Here is a 23068-nt window from a genome sequence, read left to right on the forward strand (position 1 = left end):
AATTCGCGCTATTATACTGAGCGGCGACGTTGCACGCGTGCGCTACGCACGCACACAATCTGAATCTTGGAGGCGCGACGTGAGCGCACCGCTGATCGCGCATAATGAGGCCGAGGGGTGGCCGAGCTGTCATGGCTCGCGATGTCCACGCTTTCCCTTTGTGCGCCCACCGACCAATGCTGTCACCCCGCGTGCTGGGAGCACCCGGCATCTCGCCACTTCACGCTTCGCCACTGTGCGTTTCACAATCGCACCTCGAGGGCGCGTTTTGCGACGCCTCTCGCTTCCGCGTGCGTGCGAACGGCTTTTATAGAGATTCGCTTGTGCAACCCGAGCCGGAGAGCGACGCTGCCGAGCAGAATACGTTATGCGGTGCGCATCGAGAGCAGGAGGGAACGGCTAAACATCTGATACCTTTTCTGTAAAGGTTTTTACCCTGCAGTTCAAGGCAATGGGGATGACATTCTCAAAGCATTGGAGTTTAGGGACAGTAAAGGCAAAATAGGCTAAGCGGGTAGAAATAACAAAGAGGAGGTTATCCGACTGGTGGCTAAAATCGAGGCAGGAGTGAAATTTGGCCCTTCACCTTTCCTTTAGCTCTTCAGACTTTCCCATGTAACAAGTGCAGCTTGTATAGAAGCTACATAAAGAACGAAGACAAAATATTTTGTATTCGGCACTTCTAAATGTAGAAAGCTGTGTCAACAGAAGGAGGAGGAGGAAAGACAAGTATGTCAACCAGACGCGAAGTCCGGTTTGCTACCTTGTGCTGGGTAAATGGATTGAGGTATATATAGGAAAAGAAAGAAGGAAGGAATACAAAAGGGAGAAGGCAGGGAGGTTAACCAGACAGCAGTCCGGTTGGCTACCCTACGCCGGGGGAAAGGGAAGGGGAGTGGAAAGATGGGAGATACAGACAGAGGGGGGGGGGGGAGCGAGAAAAAAGAAAGAAAGGAAATGATCAATAAATGCGCTGACACGTGTGTGGCGGTGGCACTGTACAATAGTCACAAATGCTAACGGTGTGGAACATGTGTGCCTGTCCAGTAAATGTTTCGATTGCTGACCCGAAGATCGCGGGATCGAATCCCGGCCGCGGCGGCCGCATTTTTGATGGAGGCGAAAATGCTTGAGGCTCGTGTACTTAGATTTAGGCGCACGTTAAAGAACTCCAGGAAGTCGAAATTTCCAGAGCCCACCACTACGGCGTCCCTTATAATCATACCGTTGTTTTGGGACGCTAAACCCCAACAATTATAAATGTCTACGACAGATCGCTAAGACCCATCGATCTTAAAGATTGTAGCAAAGCTCGCGTCGCTTTGCTGAAAAAATAGGCTTTATTGGCCTGTGGCACGTATCATGGTCCGAAGATCTTTTCATCGGAACATGGTCCTTGGTCCAGTTGGATGAACGCAGCCCAAAGAAAATAGCGTTCGGGGACAAAACGATCAGAAAAACGAATGTGTTCGATCGCCTCATCAATGTTGAGAGTCATATCTGGAAGTTTCTGGCACTGCTAAGCAAAAAAAGTGTACGTACGCTTTAGTAAAATCCACTCTTAACCACAGGCGGCAAAGTAAAATTGCGTCACAGCGGGATGGCTGCGATAGATTTGCAGCTTCCTCGATGGTACCGGAAGCAAGAAACAATAACGCATTTCGGAGCAAGAAACAAGTCAAAATCGCGCGCACAAGTACAAAAAAAAGGAAGTAGAGGAATCGCAGAATTTCTGCGCAGGCGTCGCTTGCGTCAAAGCGAGAGAACGGCGGATATATACCATTGCGCGCGAGATCACCGCTCACAATGGGCGTCATGCGAAGACGCGCTCGGCGCGAGTCTTCTTTTTTGGAGGCTGCATTCGGCACATATACACACGGCTGACACACGAGACCGCTCCCGTAGGTGTCCGCGTCTTTGTCGCCGAGGGTGCGTCACGCATGGAGTCCGGGGAAAACGACAGAGGCGCACGCAGAATGAGCGCCTCGCCACGCGGATCTGGGCAGCGACTCTGTGCTGATCGCATTGTCAGTCATCCAGTGCCGCGGTTTCCACGTATACTTGGGTGCGTGGCGATTATACCGTATAAGCAATGGCGCCTCGGGTGGGCGTGCCCGCGCCGTCGACTGACCCGTCGTCTTATGCACAGGGTCGCCTGTGTAACGACATGCATCGCGGAGCACTTATACACCGAGCAAGCGCGCACCACAAAGCGCGGTTCTCGCTTGCGAGCACGCTTCCTTCTGAAGAGGTGGTGCGGCGCGCATTGCGAGGGGAGGAAGGTGAAAAAGAGAGCTGGAAAGCAACACCAAATCAGTTAGGACTAGAAAAGCACTCTGTCAGAATTGCTTGCCTGTAAAGAAAGGAAAGAAAGAAAAGAAAACTTTGATTAAATGGGATGAAAGTGAATGCCGGACTCATTTCCTTCGAACCTCGCGTGGAAGTACGTAAGCATGTATTGAAAAGACATTGTGACGTCGCTGATTTCAAGCTATTTTCTCGTGATTGATTGATTGATTGATTGACTGATTGATTTAGTGATAAAACTAGCTGATTGAGTCACCAAAAGAACTGCCCGTAAGTCTGCACTGCCGACTTGTGCTTGCGCATGTCGACACGAAAGGATAATAACGTCCGGTCGTAAAATTTCTCGCAATATATTTATGCTCTTTGTGTCCTAGATAACTCGCATTCTACGACAAAGACTCGTAATTTCAACTCTATAACGAAAGGCTTGCAAACAAGAATGCAGTCGCCAACGCACATGCTTTTCGAGAGAAAGAGAGAGGGAGAGAATTTATTAGAAGAACGCAGAGAGGTCGGCCTGAGCTCGTGCGCTCTGGCCTGCTACTCTGCACAGGGAAACCAACAGCGGAGGTGTATGCCTGTCCGCCCAGTGGCTTTCTTAAACCTTTACTGCGTTCCCGTTGAGACTCTGGTTCCGATCATCGTTTGGCCTTTCTTTAAGTGGCGTATTGTGGGGGACGTTCGACTAGAGAATTCATCGATGTGAACGTGTGGGCGTCGTATACGCGATCATTCGCGAACATTATGAAGCGCTCCACACGGGGAGGCATTGTTGCGCTCACAATTCACAGAAGTACTCGCGGCGCGCACAAATCGATGCCTGCATCGCCTCTTACAACACCAAAAATAGGGTCACGCGTCATCGTACACGCGCTAGACACGGTATAGCGAGCGTGAGATGTCTGTACTCTTCGCGAGGGAGGCAGAATCGAAGGATGCGTCGCTGATGATCAGGCAGAACAATGGTCGCGCGCCCGTGGGTTTCGGCGCCGTCACTAACACAAAGGCAAGGCGACTGCGCGCAGGAGTGTGAGAATCAATTGCCGATGCTCAACTCGTATACTCACTCACACACACACACAATTGCCGAAGCGCTTTGCCATTAAACGTATTGCCGCGGCATTATACTTGCCACGACCCGCGCTGTCTGGCATGGCTTGAAGAAATCCCTCCCAGCGTAACCCGAAGGGCTGTTTTTTACGACGGTTCCCGCCGATGAATCTTGATGCCGCCGCGCACTCCATAGTCGCTTGTTTCGGTGGCCAAGTACGTTTCTTTCTTCCTTTCCCCATGCGTTCGAACGGCTTGGTTTCTTTTTTTTTTTTACTGTATTCCACGATGAGAACTGGAGAGCGACCTTTGAAGAGAGATAGCGTCGACGCCATCCCTTTTCGAAGCTTTTTACTTCTTCTCTATCTCCGCTGTCTTTCGTCCGAGCCGCCTATTTCTTGCTCTGCGCGTGAGCATTACAGGAAGGTCGAGTTTAATGTCCCGCCGACAAAAACAGTGACGCCGCTTTTTTATTCCCCCCTTGTTTTTTAAAGACGTATTTCAGCCTATAAGTTACCATATAGTGCCTGCCCTTAATCGCCTTCTCCGCATTGAAGTGCTGCTTACGGTAGCTGGGCTTTGAATGCGTGCGGTCGAGGCAATGGACGGAAGCTGTCGGAAGACGGCGGCAGCCGATTTATGGTAGTTTGGGTTAGCTTCGCATGCGCCCGATATCTGGAGTGACCCGACCCGTTTTGCGGTGTGCTACTCGTTGGTGCCTGCAGTATCAGACACCCCGAGCGGCTCTAACAACCAGGCATGGCGTATTTTTCTCGGCGTTTGCGCGCATGGAAGCAATCAACAGGAGTGAACCTACGTGACTTTCTGAGCGCGTGTATTGCACGGCGCTAAAAAGCGGAAAACTGAAGCTTCGTTAAAGAGACGAAAAAGGAGCCTCCCGTGCACGCAGTTTTTTTTTTCTTTTTTTTTTCTTTGGAGCTGGGTATAAACTGAAGTAACAAAATACTTTAAAGAAAAGAGCTTAGGAACATGCAAACGACCCGTCGACATAACGTAAGTCATCGTCCCAGTTGCCTGCATGCTACAGGACTTGTTAACCGCGTCACCACCATTTTCGCTCTCTTCCTGCGGGACATTAACTTTCATGATCACGTTTATATAATGCTTCATTTTCATAAAGGACAAGCTAACACGAATCTTGATCTTATACGGAATTGTTATCGTGAGTTAGCACTCAATCAGGCTTACCCCGGTTTATATTAGCTTTCGGTTCACGTATACAAGATTTACATCTGCTCAGACTCTCGAGATATTCGAATTTGTTAAGCGTTACGCCGAAGCGTTACGTCTAACCGTCACGTTACGTCTCCGCAGGTTAGCAAACACCGGGATAAGGATATTTTATTTGTACGGATCTAAAACTTGACGTCATGGGTTTTCCTGTGTTTTAGTTCGCTCGCACTTACCCCTTCCGCGCACGTTGTGGGTCGGCAAGCTTACACCTCAATTTCATTAATTAGGCATATTGTTGCATATAGCGCTTTCAAGGAAACGGATGTTTAACTAAACTCTCTCAGATATTTACACACCACAACACATATTTATGCAACATTGTTGAACTACCACCAAGGTGTCGCTTTTTCTAATTCCGTCTACAACTTTCTTGTTAGTTTTATAATAATAATATCTGGGGTTTTTACGTGACAAAACCACAATATGATTGAGGCATGCCGTAGTGGAGGGCTCTGGAAATTTCGACCATCTGGTGATCTTTAACGTGCACTGACATTTTAGTGAGTCATTGCGTAACAATATGGATCAAAACAATGTGACATTCAGATTGTATTTACCATGACAGCGTCTTAACCATGTTTCCCCTCTCTCTCCCCTTTTTCAATGCTCCAGGCGTATGCAGCAACAACACGGCGCCCAGTGTGAGTTCCATCAACCGGATCCTTCGCAACCGAGCCGCCGAACGCGCCGCGGCCGAGTTCGCGCGCGCTGCCGGCTATTCCATGTACCACCCGTACGCGGCGGCCGCTGCGGCCACGCTGCCGTGGCCGTCGCCCGCCGCAGCCGCGGCTGCCGCTGCCGCCGCGGCAGCCGGAGGACCGGCGGCCGCCGCCCTCTGGTCTCCATTTCTCGCGGCACCCGTAGCTGGTAACGGACCTTCGCACCACGGAGCCGGCTCGGGAGCCGGAGGCGGCGTCGGCTCCAGCCCCGCGAACTCGAGCCCGGACCCCGCGGCGCTGGCGGCAGCGTTCAGGGCCCGCACGGGCGATGACCGTGAGTACCAAATCAAATTAAATCAAATCAACTTTATCTTCATTCTGCCAGGACACAGAAATAAGGACTGTGACAAAACACTTTTTTTAAAGCAGCTTGACTATAGTTCACAGGCAAGTAGAAAAATTTGCGGAATGACAACAGCACTACGGTAGGCACAAAAAAAAATCGACAAAAGAAAAAAAATCCTGTCATGAATGTGCTGAATAAACAGTTGTTAGTCCGCGATTGTCCTGTTCGTGCCCGTGTTTTCCTTACGTTTGGTTTGTTTCTGTGTGTCTCAGTATAACGCCCTGCATTCTCAGTTTTTGCGAACAAAGTCCCACTACATAAACACCAACCGCAAAGTTTTAAATTGGGGAGCTACAAATCGGTTCTGCGCAATCCCGCAAGGTGGCGGGCTAATGAAGGGAAATTGACAACCACCCGTTTGTGGCGCGAAGCCACAAGAAAATCCATACGGATTGAGGAGCTAAGTATACAATGCCATTCTGACAACGTTTAAACTCAGAAGAATTCGTGTCACATGGTGAAGCAGTCGTTGAAGCTAAGACGTGCAGTTGGGTGTTCCTACGTAGTTAACCTCGATACGCATCCTCCTACCATGATAATAAAGATTTTGCATAGTCTACTTCGTTGAGTCTTACATTGCGCTGAACCAGCGTTCTTTCAATTAAAGGAGTCATGGCTTAACTGAGTCGGTTTACCGAAATACAACGCCATGCGTGCGTCTCCATATGAACCTCAGCTTAGCACGTCTCATCAGCCGGGCAGCGCAAGCACAAAACACCGTATAAACAACGAGCGTGCAAGCGTCTTAGGGAAGTATATAATTAGAGAGCATAACCCATACATAAATTCTGCCTTTTTTTTTCTCCTGCAGCAAAGTGAAAATTTTGCGGTTAGCGCGCGCGGGAATAACGTTCACACAATTTTCTCCGAGTCTCGCTACTGAAGTAAAAAAAAAAAGTTAACGAAGTGTCTTCGTTAACGCGGGTCGTGTTAACGCCTGTGTTACGGGACACGTAAACGTGTCATAAAGGGAACGAGTGCGTGCGGAAAGGTGTCGCCAGAAATGTATTTCTATACACGCGAACCACTAGCATTCTCTTTATATTTCGTGAAAGCCCAGACGCGGTTAAGCTGCCGTATACTAAATCACTCGCTAATGGCCGCTCAAGAGCGCAGTTCCACGAAAGCTGCAATTCGTTGCAGGTGCATAGCCCGTCGACGTTTCTTAGAGCTTGCCTTCTGTGACAAGAATCTCAACTAGCGAAGCCGCAGCTGACGACACCCGCGAATTACCCGTGCAGCTTGTTTTTCGCGCACGTTCAGCTTTTGCTTGCGTCTTACTCGCCCGTAAGCGTGCACGTGCATGCCGCCGTCGAGGCGAGCGCAGACTGGTGAAATATGCTTCTTTAAACCCAGTTTCCTCCTCGCCCCGTTGCTGGGGCCGTTCTGTTTGCACAAGTTAAATGGAGCGTCGTGATTTCTCGTAGCCTGCGGACGTGAACCACCGAGCTGTAAACTCAGTTGCCTTATTTACGAGCCTGCGCGGTGGAAAATACTGTTAGGAAACTCGGCGACCGTAAAAGAGGCAATTCCTTTGAGTCAAAGGTACTCCACTTTGTGTCGATGGTAATTCAATAGAGGAGCATTATCCTAAAAAGTGGCTTCTCTGTTTATATCGCTTGTGAGTGCACACAACGAATGCACCTAAACCAGTTATCTAGACCGTGCGAGCAGGAAACTTCGTTTACACGGTCAAGAACTGAAGCGACTATAGGTTGCAGTATACGTATGTCTCCAACGTTTACCCTGTTTGGTTCATGCGCGGAGCGTTTGTACAAGACTACGAATGTCGCATTTCGGGTGGCCCGATGCTTCGTTAGCACCTTCGTTATGCCGGAGTGCGGTGTCCCTCCGCGCTCTATGCACGAAAGTGGGCACTCACTTTCAAATAGTCCTTCCTTCGCGTTTGTCCTGATACATAGCTTAAGAAATGCGGCAGAAACGATCGGTGACAATGCACTCGGGAGTCTCAACAATCGCGTGATGTAACGACAAACTTGTAAAGAGTCGAGATACATAATACATGTTGTCATTGTATAGGCGGAAACCCGGATACAACATCTCTTACCATCAGAGCCATCTCGTTACCGCTGCGAAAATCGTGCACGCTCGGAACTTGTCACTAAAGTGACGCTGGGCGCACATTCGAAGATTTTTCTCGCGTGTCTGTCCATCCCTATATGGAACTAAGCTTCACCGGTTTAATTTCCTTAACATTATCAAGTGCATTTGCAAAGTCGCAGCTACACCAGGTTGCACCCTTTCTGAAATATGCACTACGGGCCTGTTCGTCTGAAGATATGTTGACAAGGTGCCTGAAGGCTGCATGCTTCTTACCCTCGCATGTTCTAAAACGTTTTCCTCCGCTCAACCTTCGGTTGATGGACCGATGCTGTGCTCTACTATAACGTGAAGTGCATCTTAGAGTAAAGTATCATTTTAGAGTGCGGGCACATGTGCAGAGAGAGAATCAGTGTCGCCCGTGTGACTCCTGGCTGCATAGAATACGTGATGCATACTTTCATGCTGCAGATGCATTGAAAATACTGTATAACACAAACTGCGAATGCAATAGCGGTGACAAGCCCGGCATATTCTTGCTAATTTACGTGCCTTTAGCGCTGAAACGAGCCCGCTTTAACAACGCTTCCCAGCATTTCTCTTCGCGGCAACGCCAGGCTTCATGGCCAAGTCGCATGTAGTCACTTTATATACGCTCACGTCTTCGCAACAGGCGTCTCATACTCTTGTGCTGAAGTTAAAACAGGCGCAGAATGCCTTGTCGACGGTTGTGACAGACTTCTGCACACTGCGGTCTGAGAAGAAAATTGTACGGGACTCATTAACGCAAGCAACGGGGAGACCCAGCGAAGCAGGCGCCTTTCTTTATGGGAGGCGCACGTCGTATACCTGCCCCGCGAAAACAAAAAAAAATGGAGGCGGTCTTTCGGCGAGCGAACTTGCGCACATCTCCCTTCGATGTGGCGGGATGGCGCGTGCGTGCACGCGCGCGAATAAAAATGTGGTTCGGGCACGAGAGAGGCCCGCTTCGAAGGCGTGGTGCGCGCGCCCCCCGCGCAGAAATTTACGGCGCTTGACTATGCTAACCAAGAGCGCGCACGCGCGCGCTCGCGCAGTCGTGATCGGCGCCACACATCGCAGCGACGTGACACGCGGAGCGTGACGGCTCCGCGACAAGCCTGCCCCTGCGCAGCTCGACGCGAGCCTGCCAAGCATGCCGCAACGCTTGAAGTACACTTACACACACGCCGCTAGGGCGGGGGTTGTTTAGAAAGGCTTATAGAGGCGGGAACCTGTCTCTCCCCCCTCTCCCCGTCCTTGCTGGAAAGTACGGCGGCGTCGACCCTTAAGCGCGATGACTAGGCAACTTCGGCCGAGTCAATCCGTGCCCGCAGCTGCTGTCGCGCGCGATCACCGAAACACACGCGAGCGCAGAGTCAAATCGAAGTCGTGCTCGCGGCCCAGCTGTGCACGCGTCAAGTGAAGCCTTGCGGCAAAGTGTGGCGTGCGTGTGTGTGCGTCGCGCGCGGTCTTGCCGCCGAGGCACACCGAAACCTGCGCTAACTAACCGATAATAGGCTGCGGAAGAGAAGGCAAACAGAAAAGGAGACAAGAAAGAGGAGAAACGGCGGGAATGTGGCTGCTGAATTATATACGAGCGACAAGTACTATACACTGGGACGTCTATAAGCGGCTGGGAAGGACGAAGGCGATGGGGAGGAGAAGGGGGGGGGGGGAGGTTTACAGCGAAGCAGTATAGTGAAAGGCGGGGCTGATCAAGGAAATGGGGCGCCGCTCGAGGCATTCGCGACGTGCACTGATCGAAGTGACGCAGCGCGCCTCTGATCGACGCTCATTGGGCCTTTCCCGTGGACATATCCCCAGGGCTCACGCGTTCTTCTCTTTAATTGGGCGACAATGTGGCCCATTTGCGACACTATATAACCTCCTCGAATAAAAAGCGGCGGTTCGTACAGCGAGTGTATAGTGTTCAATCACACTGGGTACCACAGGCGTGTCAATGAAGAAAACGCGCGTCCGACAGAATTGAGTTTTGTTGTGACACGTCCTGGTCTTCATATTTTATTTTTTCTCCCTTTTTGCGTTGTAAAGGCGGAAATGAAATGCGTGGGGCTCACGTCAGACTTTCTTTTTTTACAATCGTCGTGATTATGAGCAACCGGTCTCCATTGAACATCGTAACGAATTTCCCATTTTCGAATGCGTACTGAAAGGAACAGCCTTTTTCAGTGTGGCGCATCGTCGATGCTTGTATAGGAGAATGGGGGCTATTTTTTAAGCGAGAAGACAGGATGACGTATGGTATGCGTAGGCCTATGTATAAATGTCTTGCGTGGTTTGAATACAGCGAAGCAGCTATTGTACTTGCGACGCAGAAGGATGTTTTTCTTTGTATATTGCCGTACAGAATTGAGTCGCGCTGAATTTCGGATTAATTGCGTGGAGGATTCTGATTGATATGCCTGTCCTTTCCGAGTCTTCATGCTTCATGGAGACAGAACGTTCAATGACAATCACTGTATGTATATTCGACATTTTACTACTTGTATTGATACTACAAGAATTACTAAGTATTACCACTAAGTACTACTATATATAAATGGCTTGCACTGGCGTCTCTGCAGTCGCCATGTTGGAGGACCAACACAGTGGGACGCTAAGTTTTGCGATACGATGTCATGTTATCAGTACATCGCAAGCAGATTATTTTGTTATTTATGCACAGATGCGAAAAACGCTACAGCGGCGTCGTTATTAAATAGAAGCAAGTTAACCACCACGTGATTACTCTGCCTTGAAGTCATCAAATCCGCCATGTTGGGGTACCAGTACGTTAAGAGCCTGCGTCCATGACGTCAAGTGCAAACTATCAATACTATTGCGACTACTACTGCTAAGTTACAGCTACAGCTAATGTTACTTCACTATATATAGCGTCGAGTAGTACATACTAACACTGTCACCGCCACTATACTGTTGCTCGCTTTTGTAATAATTTATTCACGCAAAAGCGAAGATCGGGAGCAGTAATGTTCCGGCATGCCGTGCAACGGGAGAGCAGCAGCATTCAGGAAAGGTGTTTGGAGGAAAACGTATGCGCCAGTCTGCTCAAACCGACCCTCACAAAACGAGGACTTCTCTCCAAATATAAATACGCGTGCGCTACTTGTAATCCTTTACAACTTTGACCTGCGCAGCCCGAACGGTTACCTTAAGATATATACGCGCCAAGATGTCCTAAAGCCTTCATTTGGTATTCGTAGTCGGCAACCATGAGGCGCCACAACATCGGCGCGAGGCATTGCGTGTGCTTCGGCATCTATACGCGGCCGCCCTCCTAACCGGCGCGCCATGAAATACGACGCTGGTCGTCAGACCTATAGGGCACGGCGCATAAGGCTCGTTATACGATTGTCGGGCCCCCGTGGCACGGCGCGCAGCACGACGGCGAAAATCAGGGAACGAAGGTTCGTGACGAAGCAAAAACAAAGAAATGAAATGGTAAGAAATATATACGACTGACCGTCTGGCTCGCATCCAAGAGAGACTCCCTCGGGAGGTTGGCGCTCGTGTTGTTCGTTGGGAGAAAAAGAACGTTTAACAGTTTATACATATGTGGACAGAAAAGTGGCAAGGCGACGTATTTAGAAATAAAGGATGAAATCAAGAGTTGTGTCGTCTTTACGTAGCTGATCTATACGGCGGTCTCACTCGGGGCAAATTGACTGTCTATACTTGTTCTGTGGCCATTTAGCAGCTGTGGGTTAGCAGTTATGGGCCGGGTTTTTCATTCCTCCTTACGTAAGGAGCGATTCCTGTACCAAAATTTTGCCACCTGACAGGCTTGTTCGTAGACGCACCTATTGTGCAATTTACAAAAGAAGCGAATTAGCACCAAGTTTACCATCACTCCGCAGGCCGAGTATCTCGTATAGAGATTTATTTAATTACGTACGTCACAATCTCCACGGTTGGGGTATTGATATAAATAGATTATCGAGATAATGTAACTTCCCTTGAATACGCGCTATGTATATGTTCGGCACGATTCACTGGCAATCGTCGACAGGCCGGCCACAGTTTCTCTTGTGGAGAAACGGTGCAAGCCATTTATCACGACTGTGCGATAAGGACAGTCAACCTGAACCAACCAGAAAGCAAACATCCGAGGGGTAAGCAGAGAGTGCGGCATGTGTACGACGTACTTTTACAGCTCATAACGACAAGTGAATTGTGCCAGCTATGCCTCGCCGAGGTTAAATAGCTTAATAAATAGCTTAAGGTGCTTAATAAATAGCTTGTATTAATGGAGCAGCTATGTGTCGCTATGACACTTGCCTTTTTTAGAAATCCTTGTATACGATTTACTATTTTGTTAAAGTGAAATCTCCAACTTATGCATGATTGATTTACTTAATACACAATCGTTAGATGCAAGGTTATTGGCCCAATAAGCGCATTTAGGCCTAGCATACTAAGTTTGAACTGCGGGTGATATTTAGCTCGAAAATCGGGATCGAACGTGTTGAGTTGTTGAAATATGTTGTAACTCGAACATGTTATATGTTCGAACGTAGAACGAACGTTGAAGCTAACGGCTTACATTTATTCAAGCGCGTAGCACGGTAAGTAGGCAGGCCTACTTGTTTACGAAGTAGCTGCCATATGTGTGCACAGACCGGTTTGGAACAGCGCTACACCGACTCGATCAGAGACCGTTCCCGAAGGCTAACACTCTCGGACCATGGCGTTGAGCGTCGATGGAGCAGAAGGCAACGAAGACTTCGCTACTTGAGGTCGACAGGTCTCTGCGACCGCCTGTAGAGCCGATTTTACGTATAAGACACATGGGCGCCGTCACCTTGGGCTGTTAAACGAATGTTTTCTCATTTCTGTACATCGCGACATGAATTGATATGATTTTCATGCGTATGCGTCTACCGTAGCACTGTTAGTTTAGCTGTTAAAGATACAAAACGACAAAGCTCAATATGACAGCGCCGAAACCCGTCTGTAAAATAGTCTATAGACTTGACGTGCACCTCCAAATCTGCGCGCTATTAGCACTCTCTTTCGCGTTCCACCTCCCGTTTCGCCCCTTTATCCCTTCCCCCACTTCAGGGTAGTAAACCGGACGCGCGTTTGGCTAAGCCTTTCCTTACTTCTTTGCACCTCTTTCACCAAGAAAAACAAAATCCAACCTCTCGCGTTGGCCACTGATTTGCAGTGGACAAGGACGGCCTCGGCGGCTGCGACGAAGGCGCCAGCTCGGACTCGGCGGACCGGCCAAAGTTCCGGCGCAACCGCACCACCTTCAGTCCCGACCAACTGGAAGTGCTCGAGGAGGAGTTCGAGAAGACGCACTACCCGTGCGTCAGCACCCGCGAACGCCTGGCAGCAAAGACGAACCTCTCGGAAGCACGCGTGCAGGTTAGCATACTCTCTCATCATACAAGTTGAACCACTTACCCCAAGAAAAAAAAATTATTGCGGTCAGTTTTCCTGTGTTGAACTGTCGTAGTATGTCATGCATATGGAATGAGGCAGAGTCATAGTTTCTGACCGAAAGATTTCTGACCGAAAATATGGGCCGATCCTGGAGGCAGTGCAGTCAAACAGAGTATCTACGTCACGTGAGTTCAGCTACCGTACTTCTTGCATTCTACCAGCACTCGTTAGTCCTAGCTAGTCTTTACTAGTGTTGACAACACCACTGCAACAATGTCGGTGACGCAACAGCACTAATGTCACTAGTGCTGGTGCAACACCAACATTGTCCTCATTCAACCTCTATCCAAATAAATAGTGAGTTCTCTATCTATTTTTGAAGATAAATTATTCACTGCATATGACGTCTGGATAGTTGTCTTATATGACAGTTTGTATGATCTATTTTACATCGCTAGCTGTCTTTAATTTTCAATTTTAGATTGGAAATTGTTCTTTTTTTTAATGTTGCCTCAAGAACTGCTCTTGAAACCCTAGCTAACTTCCTGTAAAATACAGCGCACCAAAATACAAATCGCTGGTACTCGCAGAAAATGTACTGTAGAAGTTTGTCCCATGCGTTTCTAGGCATTAAATTAAGCAAACGAAAAGTGCAACAGACTAAGTGAAAGAGAGTGAGGAGATAAAGAATGCGAAAGCCCTCGCATTCTTCGACCATGTTACTGCAGTGGGCCCGCTAAATACAATTCAATTATTCACCTTCCCTGTCACTTGCTGTAAATGGCGTAGCTTTTAAATATCCCTGTCACTCCACGATGACTAAGCTTGCTCATGAAAGCGAAGCTTCTACTTCGAGGTGGCGCCTTCTCGCCAAATATCCATTCTCTCCTGCTCCTTTAAGGTACACCTCGGATAGGACAGGTCGTTTGCGAGCTGCAGTCGTTTCGGTTGGTTCACATATACCGTTCCATCGTTATTGCTTTTCTTATTATCTTTCTTTCACTCGCCGTCCCAACAGTGACATCCACGCTCTATTATACCAGCGCTGCTACCTCGTCAAGAAAGGGGAAGGCAAAGTCGTAAAAATGTCACACTCGTCGTGCCCCGGTGGGCGCCGAGTCAGCAAGCCGCGCGAGCTACGCAAAGAGTCCGCGCTCTTCACGAGGCCCAGTTCTCACGAGCCTCGTGGCTCCATCTATCAGCCGACGGAAGCACTCGGCAGTTCCAAGGTTCGTGATGGCGGTTAGCGGGGAAAGAGCGGAGAGAACGTCACGTTTGCTGCTTGCTCCGAGAGCGCGCACAGCCAGTGAGCCTCGCCTCGCTTCACGCCAAGCGCAAAACTAGCAGCAGCGGCAGTAGAGGCGCACACGTCAAGGTGGCCGTCCGCAGCGGGACGCGACAGGAAGCGTCAATTGTTCTTGGCAGGCGGCAAGAAAAACGGCCGCGCGTTCCCTCGTTCGTTCGCTTGCTCGGTCGCTTGGCGGTTCGTTGCCCCTTCTTTCCTTCGTCGGGTGCACCGCCTTGAACAAACCTGTTCCCTTCCAGCTTCGTGACGAGCTGCGGTCGCCCTCCCGAAGTCGTCGCCATCGTCGTGCGACGTTGCGGACGCGTCACCCACCGCCGAGGGCAGGGCAAAAAGGGGTTCTGTCCTCGCGCCACTGCGGAAAGTTCAAGCTGTAGCGGCCTCTCGGCTCGTCGCCGCCCCCCTTTCCTGTCTGCCACGCCGTGTACGCGACGATGGGCGCACTCGGTGGCGCACTCAGCCGGTCGCCGTTTCCGTCGCTATGATGCGTCTAGGTTGCGCGAAGTTGACTGTTCGTACGCGCACCGTGAAAATGAAGGCAAAGACTAGCGTTAAGTAAAGCAAGTGTTTTTAAAACGGGAAAGAGATCCTTATTTAAATGTTTATTCACGCCCATGTCCAGAGCTTCTTTCACTTTCCACGGATCAACTTTTTGTGATGCACGTCTGGCACAAAACAGCGTCCTGGTGCTAAACGCACCTGATGGCCCCCTTGTTTGCTACATATGTTGACTCTAGTACACTAAGCTGTAGGCTGTACTTCGGTACACATAGTTGCACTTCAGAACACTTACAATTCAAAGAACGTTCTGACTTGTTTTCGGACATATATTAATGTTACTTCACCAACGCATTTCTGCAGGGCTCATGTGTAAAGCCTGCTTTACTGCAATCCAAAGTTGTAATACGGGGAAGATAAGAAAAGAGCAGCAAACGTACGCTGCGGCATTCACACCCAACCTCCAGCTAATGCAAAGCCGCCGCTCTTTAGGGCACTTCGAACAATTAAGTCTCCTAATTTAATATAGTCATGGCTATTTGTTATGACGTCGTTCGTGATTTTCTCACAGTAATTTACTAATTGTCTGCTGCTTGTTAACATCAAAGGGGTGTTTACCCGCAGGTTCACATATAGCGATACTTTTGCGAAATGAGAGCAAAATAAAGACATCATAATTGTTATAAAGTTCATGCTGCAAAATGCAACATTACGCAACAAATTACGAAGATGTTTGAGGGGGTAAGGTTGAAGCAAGGAAATGATGTTTCTGTAGCTCTAGTTGGTGCCAGGACTCAGGACCACGGTGTTCTCACTACTCGCGTACACGCTGTCTTTTCAACAAATATAGGCTGTAACAGTCGTGAATTCTTGCGAGACTTGCAGTACTACAGTGACTGAGTACGGTTGCGCTTAGTTGCCAGATTTTAAAACAACATTCTTGCGGTAAAAGAAAAAGGGTCGGAAAAATAACAGGTGAATAAAGGGGCCAGAGGAACTGCGCAGTGTGGCAACGTACGCTGGATGAACGCGGCTGTATTCCCCGCGGCTTGATTACTGGTACAGAAAAAAAAAAAAGTGAAGAAAAAAAGAGTACGCAGGTCAACATAAACAAAAACAGACTACGAAAGACGAACACCGCTTTTCCGCGTGCTCCCTCGATGTCAAGAGGACCGCCTACTCTTCCAAAAGCCTCACTCCGTTTAGGCAAGAGCTCTCTCGAAATAACGCCGAGCTACCGCGCTGTGTCTCGTCTTGAGCCATAGAAGCCGCTTCCTCTATCGCGGAGCCCGGGCATACGCAGTGCACGATAACGACCCAAAGCCGCGCGTACGCGCACGTGGTAATGACGCGAGCAAACCAGGTACCACAGGCATCGTTATGGGCCTCCGCGCGCCCTCGGTCCTTAGCGCGGCGCTTCTTCGGCGCGAGGACAAAGGAGTCGGTGGCGCGCGGCGCGAGCGCGGCGCTTCGCGGCCTAGGAAATGGATCCGCAGCCATATACGAAATGCGGCGGTATATACTGGCTGCCGAAATGATCGTGGGACAAGCCCCATCGATGGAACAAGCGCTCGCTCGCCCCCTTCCACAACGTTACGCTGAGACGGCAATGTGCGAGCCGCCGCTGCGTATAGGCCACCCGTCTTCGTCGTGGCCTGTTTCCGTACGCACGTTCATTCTGGAACGTCCATTCTTGCAAGATCCGAAGCTCCTTCTTGCAACCTGAGACATTTCGGTCCACGTTTCTTTATGCATGTCGGCCCTGTTTATAGCTTGGTCCTTGCGAGGACGAGCCCATCGGACGTAGTAGAGAATGCAAACGACAATGTATCGGGAGCAGAGCAGAGGTTAAAGGCTCCTGTTGCATGGCTTGCTCTGAGCTCTCTGCACTCGTTTCCATTGTGAGCATTTGAGCGCTCCGAAGATGCCGCGCGTCAAGTGGCTCCACGACGATTGTGTTCTGATGCTTCGGTGACGGTGTCGTTTCTTCAGTAGTATGGCACATTTGCCGGAGCACGAAGGTGCCAAGTATGCCCATGGTTCGAGTGTCCAGGACGAAACCCCGACCTGTGAGCCACGTCGTGACAAAAACGGCACCATTCAAATATACAAAAGGATTGGCCGCGTATCGACAGCTTAGTCTTGTGCTCGTAGTTTGGCATGTTGCGCAGGGGTACCCGGCCGATTAGTGATATACCCTAACAGTGTTCAGCGGCCGACCACAGGCCACAATGAGAGTTCAAGAGAGGTGGATCATCTTAAACCACTCTATATACACGTCATTAAGAAATATGTATCAGGCTGATATGCTTGTTGGCGTTTCTGAAGAAAATCAGGCGCTTCTGAAGAAAATAAGGTAGTTGTACTTGTAAGTCAACACCTTGTTCGTCCTTATCCTCCTCGTCTCGGTAGTTGCGCTGTGGTGCACCATGCATCACCAACTCGCCCAAATTTTCACGTGACTATGCTTTTTTTATATTAGGCATTTTTAATGAGGCAACTATGCCCAGCTGCTCTCTCCCAAATAAAAGAAACTATTGCAACAGGGTTTACTTTCAAATGAACTTGCGATATAGACTGTTTATTTCAACCAGACTTCAAAACGCTGATACGTACAGCAATCCACGGCGTTGTTAAGCGCTAAAAAGATTTACATGTTACTATGCAAACTATAAGACGGGCGTTCAGGAGAGGATGGAAGCTTGAAGTCGTGAGAAATCGATGAGCAGGGAATGCCGCTGGAGCAGCGTTTGGACAGGTGGACTTATCATCATCAAGGAAGTAAGTCACTGACTTGTGGAAGACAAGTCCCCCTGTCCAAACGTTGGCTCCAGCGGCATTCCCTGCTCAACGATTTCTCATCGCTTCAAGCTACAGCAGCGTTGGTTATATCTCTCTACCTAGGTGCCTCTTTTTAGGGGCGAAGCTCCTTAAGGCGGCACCCGTTCGTCCCTCGTAGTCGTAGTAGTGCGTAACCAGTCGTAACGCTAGTACCACATCTTGACCTCCAAGGTGGTGCCGGTGGGAGATTTCTCCTGTGCGTTGTTGAACAATAAAAAATTCGCAGCGTGCGCGTTAACTAAAAGCCGAATTCTTCTGTCTCTCATTCCCCATTAGCAGCCATTGGCATGTTCCAGTAGGAAACGTTAGTAGAAGTAGAAGTGTAAGTGTTAGCTAAAAGCCGACTTCTTCTGTCTCTCATTCCCATTAGCAGCCGTTTACCTCCAAGGTAGTGCCTGGTGAGATTTCTCCTGTGCGTGATTAAACAATAAAAATTTTGTTCAAAACGCCGTTGATTGATGAAATAAACCAACGAAAGACGCCGGATGTTTTCTAAAAGCAAAACGAAAGAACGCCAGATGTTTCTAAAGCAAAACGAAAAGACGCCAGCTGCTTAACGAAAGACGCCAGTTGTTTTCTAAAGCAATGGTTTTCTAAACAATGAAAATTCACAGCGTACATGTAAAATTAAAGTGAGCTGCAAGTCGTCATAACTCATCGAACCTTTAGTATAAACGCACCCGATCTCACGTCGGTGATGATGTACTGGGCAGAATTCACGGAAGATTCACGGTTTACCGATGAACCTCCGCAGCTTCGCCCACTCATCATCATTCACTCCGTGGATATGCTGTGATTTTTTTTTAATGCAAAATTTATGTTCATACGAAAATAAGGATGCACCTATGTATAGGGATTGATAGGTGAGCAAGAGCTTCAAACGTTCTGTGACAGTTTAGCCATTGCTCGTCGTATATACAGTTAATGCTCGCTGCTGTGTGCGATAAATTTTTAATGGCCGTTAAAGTAAAACTTACACACATGACAACAAAACACCTTAAGAGTAAACGTTTTAGAGTAAGTAAGAGCACGAAGCCATCGCTATAAGAAATTCTGTTGTCATGTACGTTTCATCCGTTGCGCGTTCATGTTACATCATTGCACGGTGCTAAAAGGCACCAAACTGGCATCAAATGCTGAAGTCTGCATGTCTGGCTCACTGCATCACTCACTCATAAACATTCCTACCGCAGTCTGCTTCGGTACTAACTTATTGCGTACAGAAACCTAAATGAGGTTGAAACTAAGTCACTGGGCCAGTAGCATTGCCTATTACTGTTAACAATGTAGCCAGTACGCGACCGTAAGTACAGCTGCAAACACGCGATCACAACGAATACTATACATGGCATAAAAAAATATCCCTCTGTACGCATGTACCTTTGTGGCTGTATGTCCGTGAATGCGTCTGTGTTAGCTCATGCAACCGAGGCAAAAATTTCTTTTTAGACATACTACTGATTTAAGTGCACGTAGATATGTGTTAGTCCGTATACTGTAGGTAGAACTTGGATAGAAATGTGTGCGTGTGAACGTTCTCTTGTAACGTGAACTCCTGCATATGAACTGACTGTTGCCATGTTATTTTCTATAATCGTTTCAGTTTGCTATACATGTTATATCTTTACTTGTTCGTTTTTTTAAGTAACCAATTTTTTTTTTCGCTGCAGAATTTATAGAAATGAAGTAGCCGAGGTGCTATAAACCTCAAGCTCTCGGCAGCAAGCCAGTTAGAAAGGAACAGAACAGATTCGTCTTTAATAATAATAATAGCAGTTTTAACACTATATTGGTACGGGAAAGTTGAAATAGAGAACCCATGGCATGCTTTCAACGCAGCTTTACACTAGAACACGGGAACAGAAAAGCAGCGCTGTATATGTGTTTTTGTTTTTGTCCTTGCTGTTCGCTACCGTGTTCTTGCAAAATTCTGCGCTGAAAGCCCCCTATGGTGGCAGGCATTCTTTGAGCACCGATACATACATACCGCGAGCAGGACCGCGCGCACTTGCACACGCATGCTTGAGAGAGGCGCAAGCGCGCGCGTCTTGTGCGGAGCGCATACCAACGCTTCGTTGTCGGAAAAACACAGGTGTGGTTTTCCAACAGACGGGCGAAGTGGCGCCGGCACCAGCGCATGAACCTGCTCAAGCCCGGAGCCGAAATGCCGGCCTCGCCAAGCAGCTCGGTCCCGTCCTCGCCGGAGCCGCCCGGGCCGCCGGCCACGCCACCGCTCGCTAGCCGCCTGTCCCCACCGCCGCCCCTGCAGCCGCCCTCCCGGCCGCTGGTCATGCCACGCATGGGCGGTGAGAACTCGGCCTTCTCCAATCCGGCGGCCTCCCGGCAGCAGTCGGTCACGCCAGTGTCCGAATACGCCGGCTGACCAGGCCGGACGGTCGCCACAAACCGATCCCGGTGGACCACCGTGTAAAAGCTCAACCAAATTGGGACTCGCGAACGCGCCTCCACCAAGGACCAGGACTGCGCGCATTGCTCCCGGTTCTCAAAGTGCTGCGGCCCCGCTGCCATCCTGTGCCCCAGGTACGGACGTAATCCGGTTGTGCGCTACTCGCGACCCTGTGCCTACGTGCGTTCGGGCCAGGTCAACACCGACTCAGACCATCGGCTGCGGAAGGGTTTTCGACAGAGTGCGGTACGATCTATCAGTCCAGGACGAGTGAACTTCAGTGTTAAGTGAAAATGTGAAAAGCGCTGAGGTCATTGTGCGCCACAGACAGTGAAATACACATTGCCATGTGGGCTTTGACTAGACCGTGCTTCGTTTCAGGACAACCTCGAAAATGTGCGTCGTGACGGCCGGTGCAGAAGACCGAAACTTGACGCCTTAGTGTTTTTTTTTGTTTTTTTTTGCTGTGCGGTGCTTCGATGTCGAGCTGTATGACTCGCACTTTGTTCTTTGACTGTGGGGTGCGCGGGGGACGATGTCAAGCTCGGCGCAGTGCGCGTGCGCCACTCATGCCTGCAATATCTATGCTGTGCTGCGGACATGCTCGCCCTAGTCCAGCATCTAGACATCTGTCTATGGCGTCCACCAAAGGCCCCTTCGTGAAAGACACTATGCTTGTTTTTTTGTTTTTTTTTATTCCACTCAAAGCAGCCTTTCTGTACAGTTACGCACAGTGACACCATCGCTGCATCTGCTGCATATGCAGTGAGTTCCCGTGAGCCTGTGTATTTGCGTATGTGTCACTTCGTGGCCAATCCATGTCCTTTCTCTTGCGTGCTGGGGACCTTGAGAGCACGAGATCGCTACCCGCTCGACTATACAGTGACGACGCCAGATTACACCGGCAGACTTCTATCACCGAGGACAGTATTGCGGCGGCCTCATTGCTGTGATAGCCCAGTAGCATCGCGTCTTGCACCGATCTCAAGGCCAGCCATACTTAAACGGCTAGGTGGTCTTAACTGCAATTCAGTGGCACCTGCCGCCAGTTGTAGCGGTGCGTAACGGTTGCAGCTGTTCGCCTTCGGTACTTTTTTTCTTTAGCCCGATCGATATTCATGCTAGTAATCGCACCAACATAATTTGCATCACTCGTAATTTTTTGGAGATGAAGTACCACAGAGGTATTGCATCGATCAGAATCTCGAGCTGCAGAGTTCTTTTTTTAAACAAAGGGATATTTCATGGTGCGAATGACAAAAAACATGAGCTGTAAATATTTATCACTTTGAGTAATTGTTCGCATTGTGCTTCTGTGAGCATCGTGTTCGAGTTACTAGCGCTTGAGAACGAAGGCAACCAAAATAATGGCACATTATGCAGGCGTTTATATAATTGAAAATCGTTACCGAAAGCAGTCTTAATAGCCTAAAACTTTCCACGAATAACACCGTGACTCATTTCTGAGAACCGGGGTACCGTAAGCGCACGGAAATTTAAGACAGAACACGTCATATTGTTGACGTCACAAAAATTCGTTGGCTTTCTTTTCACTCAAGCTGCGATAATCCTGCGTGACAACACGCGCAAAACGAAATGACTGCAAATAGAGAGGTGGTCTGAGCTGTTGTTTAGATCAGATGCAGGTCACGTGGATGCTGTTGAGTGTAATTGGAATCGTTTTCGAGATTGTCGCGTCGCGAGTGTTAGAAGCAACGGCAAGATAGCGCGACACGGTGACGGTTTATGCGGAACAAGGACAATACGTGCGATGCCGGTGTCCGCGCTCGTCTGTGTTTCTGTCAGTGTTCGCCGACTGCCGCGAGAATCAGGAGTCCAGCCGGTGCTACTGTTTGGGCAACGCGCGTTCAGTACTCACTATGCCGACTCCGTCCATTAATTGTTTCACCTTGGAATGCCTTCTCTATGCTACGAATAAAATATTCTCAACCCGCAGCGTTGCCATTCATTCACGGCCAATGTGCACGTTGCCGAAAGACTGGCGCAAAGAAAGAAGCTCACCCGAGGAACGACCAAAACAGCAGCGACAAGACCATACCAGCTGTCGTATCAGTCCTTCAACCTCTTGGATGTGCAAGTCCAGAATTCTTGCTCTTTTTCTTCAGCCCCTTATATATGATGCCTCTGATCCTCTGTCCATTATAGCGGCCAAGTTCTGTCTGGTGTTCGGTAAACGTATACATGTGAAAGCCCCTTCGCTGACAGGACTCGGCGCGTTGAAGATCCGTTTACAATCCCCTGCAAAGCCTGCATCTAATCTAGTCGGCCAGGCACCATTTGTGAGAAAGAAATTCGGCAGATCCCACGTACCGTGGGAGTCGATGTTATGCGAAGCATGCGGCGGGTAGGTGACTGTGGAGTAATTTTTTTTACTGAGCGACAAGTTACAAAATGACGCTAAAGATTTGTATAAATTTTATACACACACATATATATGTTGAAGAGCCGCATATGTGTTATATAACCAGTTGTTTACGGTTGGGTAACGCTGCCAACGGCAACGTGGGTATTACAAAGACCAGAAGCGGTAAGCTGATATGTAGTGCTTATACGTGTCCCGAGAACGCACGCACGTTTCACGAACCCGTGTGCATGTGCGCAAGAAGTTCTTGAGAGTTCTTGAAGAAGGGCATCATCACCGTGATCAGTGAGCACCAGCCGCTGGTCATGACTTGTTATAGGATCTGGTCGTGATCGTGGTGATGAGGGGTCCACGTGTAGTGAAGTATGTGATATAGTAGAGCTGTTGGAATTCGTGGATGCTTCGGGTATTTCGTCGACAAATTGTCTGTCGACAGAGCCGGCGACATGTCGGAACCTGAAGCCACCCT

General features: G+C 49.1%; 2 protein-coding genes across 2 annotated transcripts in view; one reads left to right on the forward strand and one right to left on the reverse strand.

Annotated features, from left to right (window-relative positions):
• The window catches only part of LOC119394128 (paired box protein Pax-6-like), a 42985-nt gene extending 20813 nt beyond the window's left edge, over window positions 1-22172 (forward strand). The window contains exons 3-5 of the mRNA XM_049415649.1: window positions 5224-5604; window positions 12947-13149; window positions 19902-22172. Coding sequence (XP_049271606.1) covers window positions 5224-5604; window positions 12947-13149; window positions 19902-20192 — 875 coding nt within the window. The 3' untranslated portion in view covers window positions 20193-22172. The remainder of the gene's footprint in view (window positions 1-5223; window positions 5605-12946; window positions 13150-19901) is intronic.
• LOC119394127 (glycine receptor subunit alpha-2-like) overlaps window positions 1-23068 on the reverse strand; it is a 304765-nt gene that overhangs the window by 278444 nt on the left and 3253 nt on the right. The gene's annotated exons all lie outside the window — the stretch shown is intronic.

Source organism: Rhipicephalus sanguineus, chromosome 5, assembly GCF_013339695.2.
Source record: "Rhipicephalus sanguineus isolate Rsan-2018 chromosome 5, BIME_Rsan_1.4, whole genome shotgun sequence".
NCBI classification, from domain to species: Eukaryota; Metazoa; Arthropoda; class Arachnida; order Ixodida; family Ixodidae; genus Rhipicephalus; species Rhipicephalus sanguineus.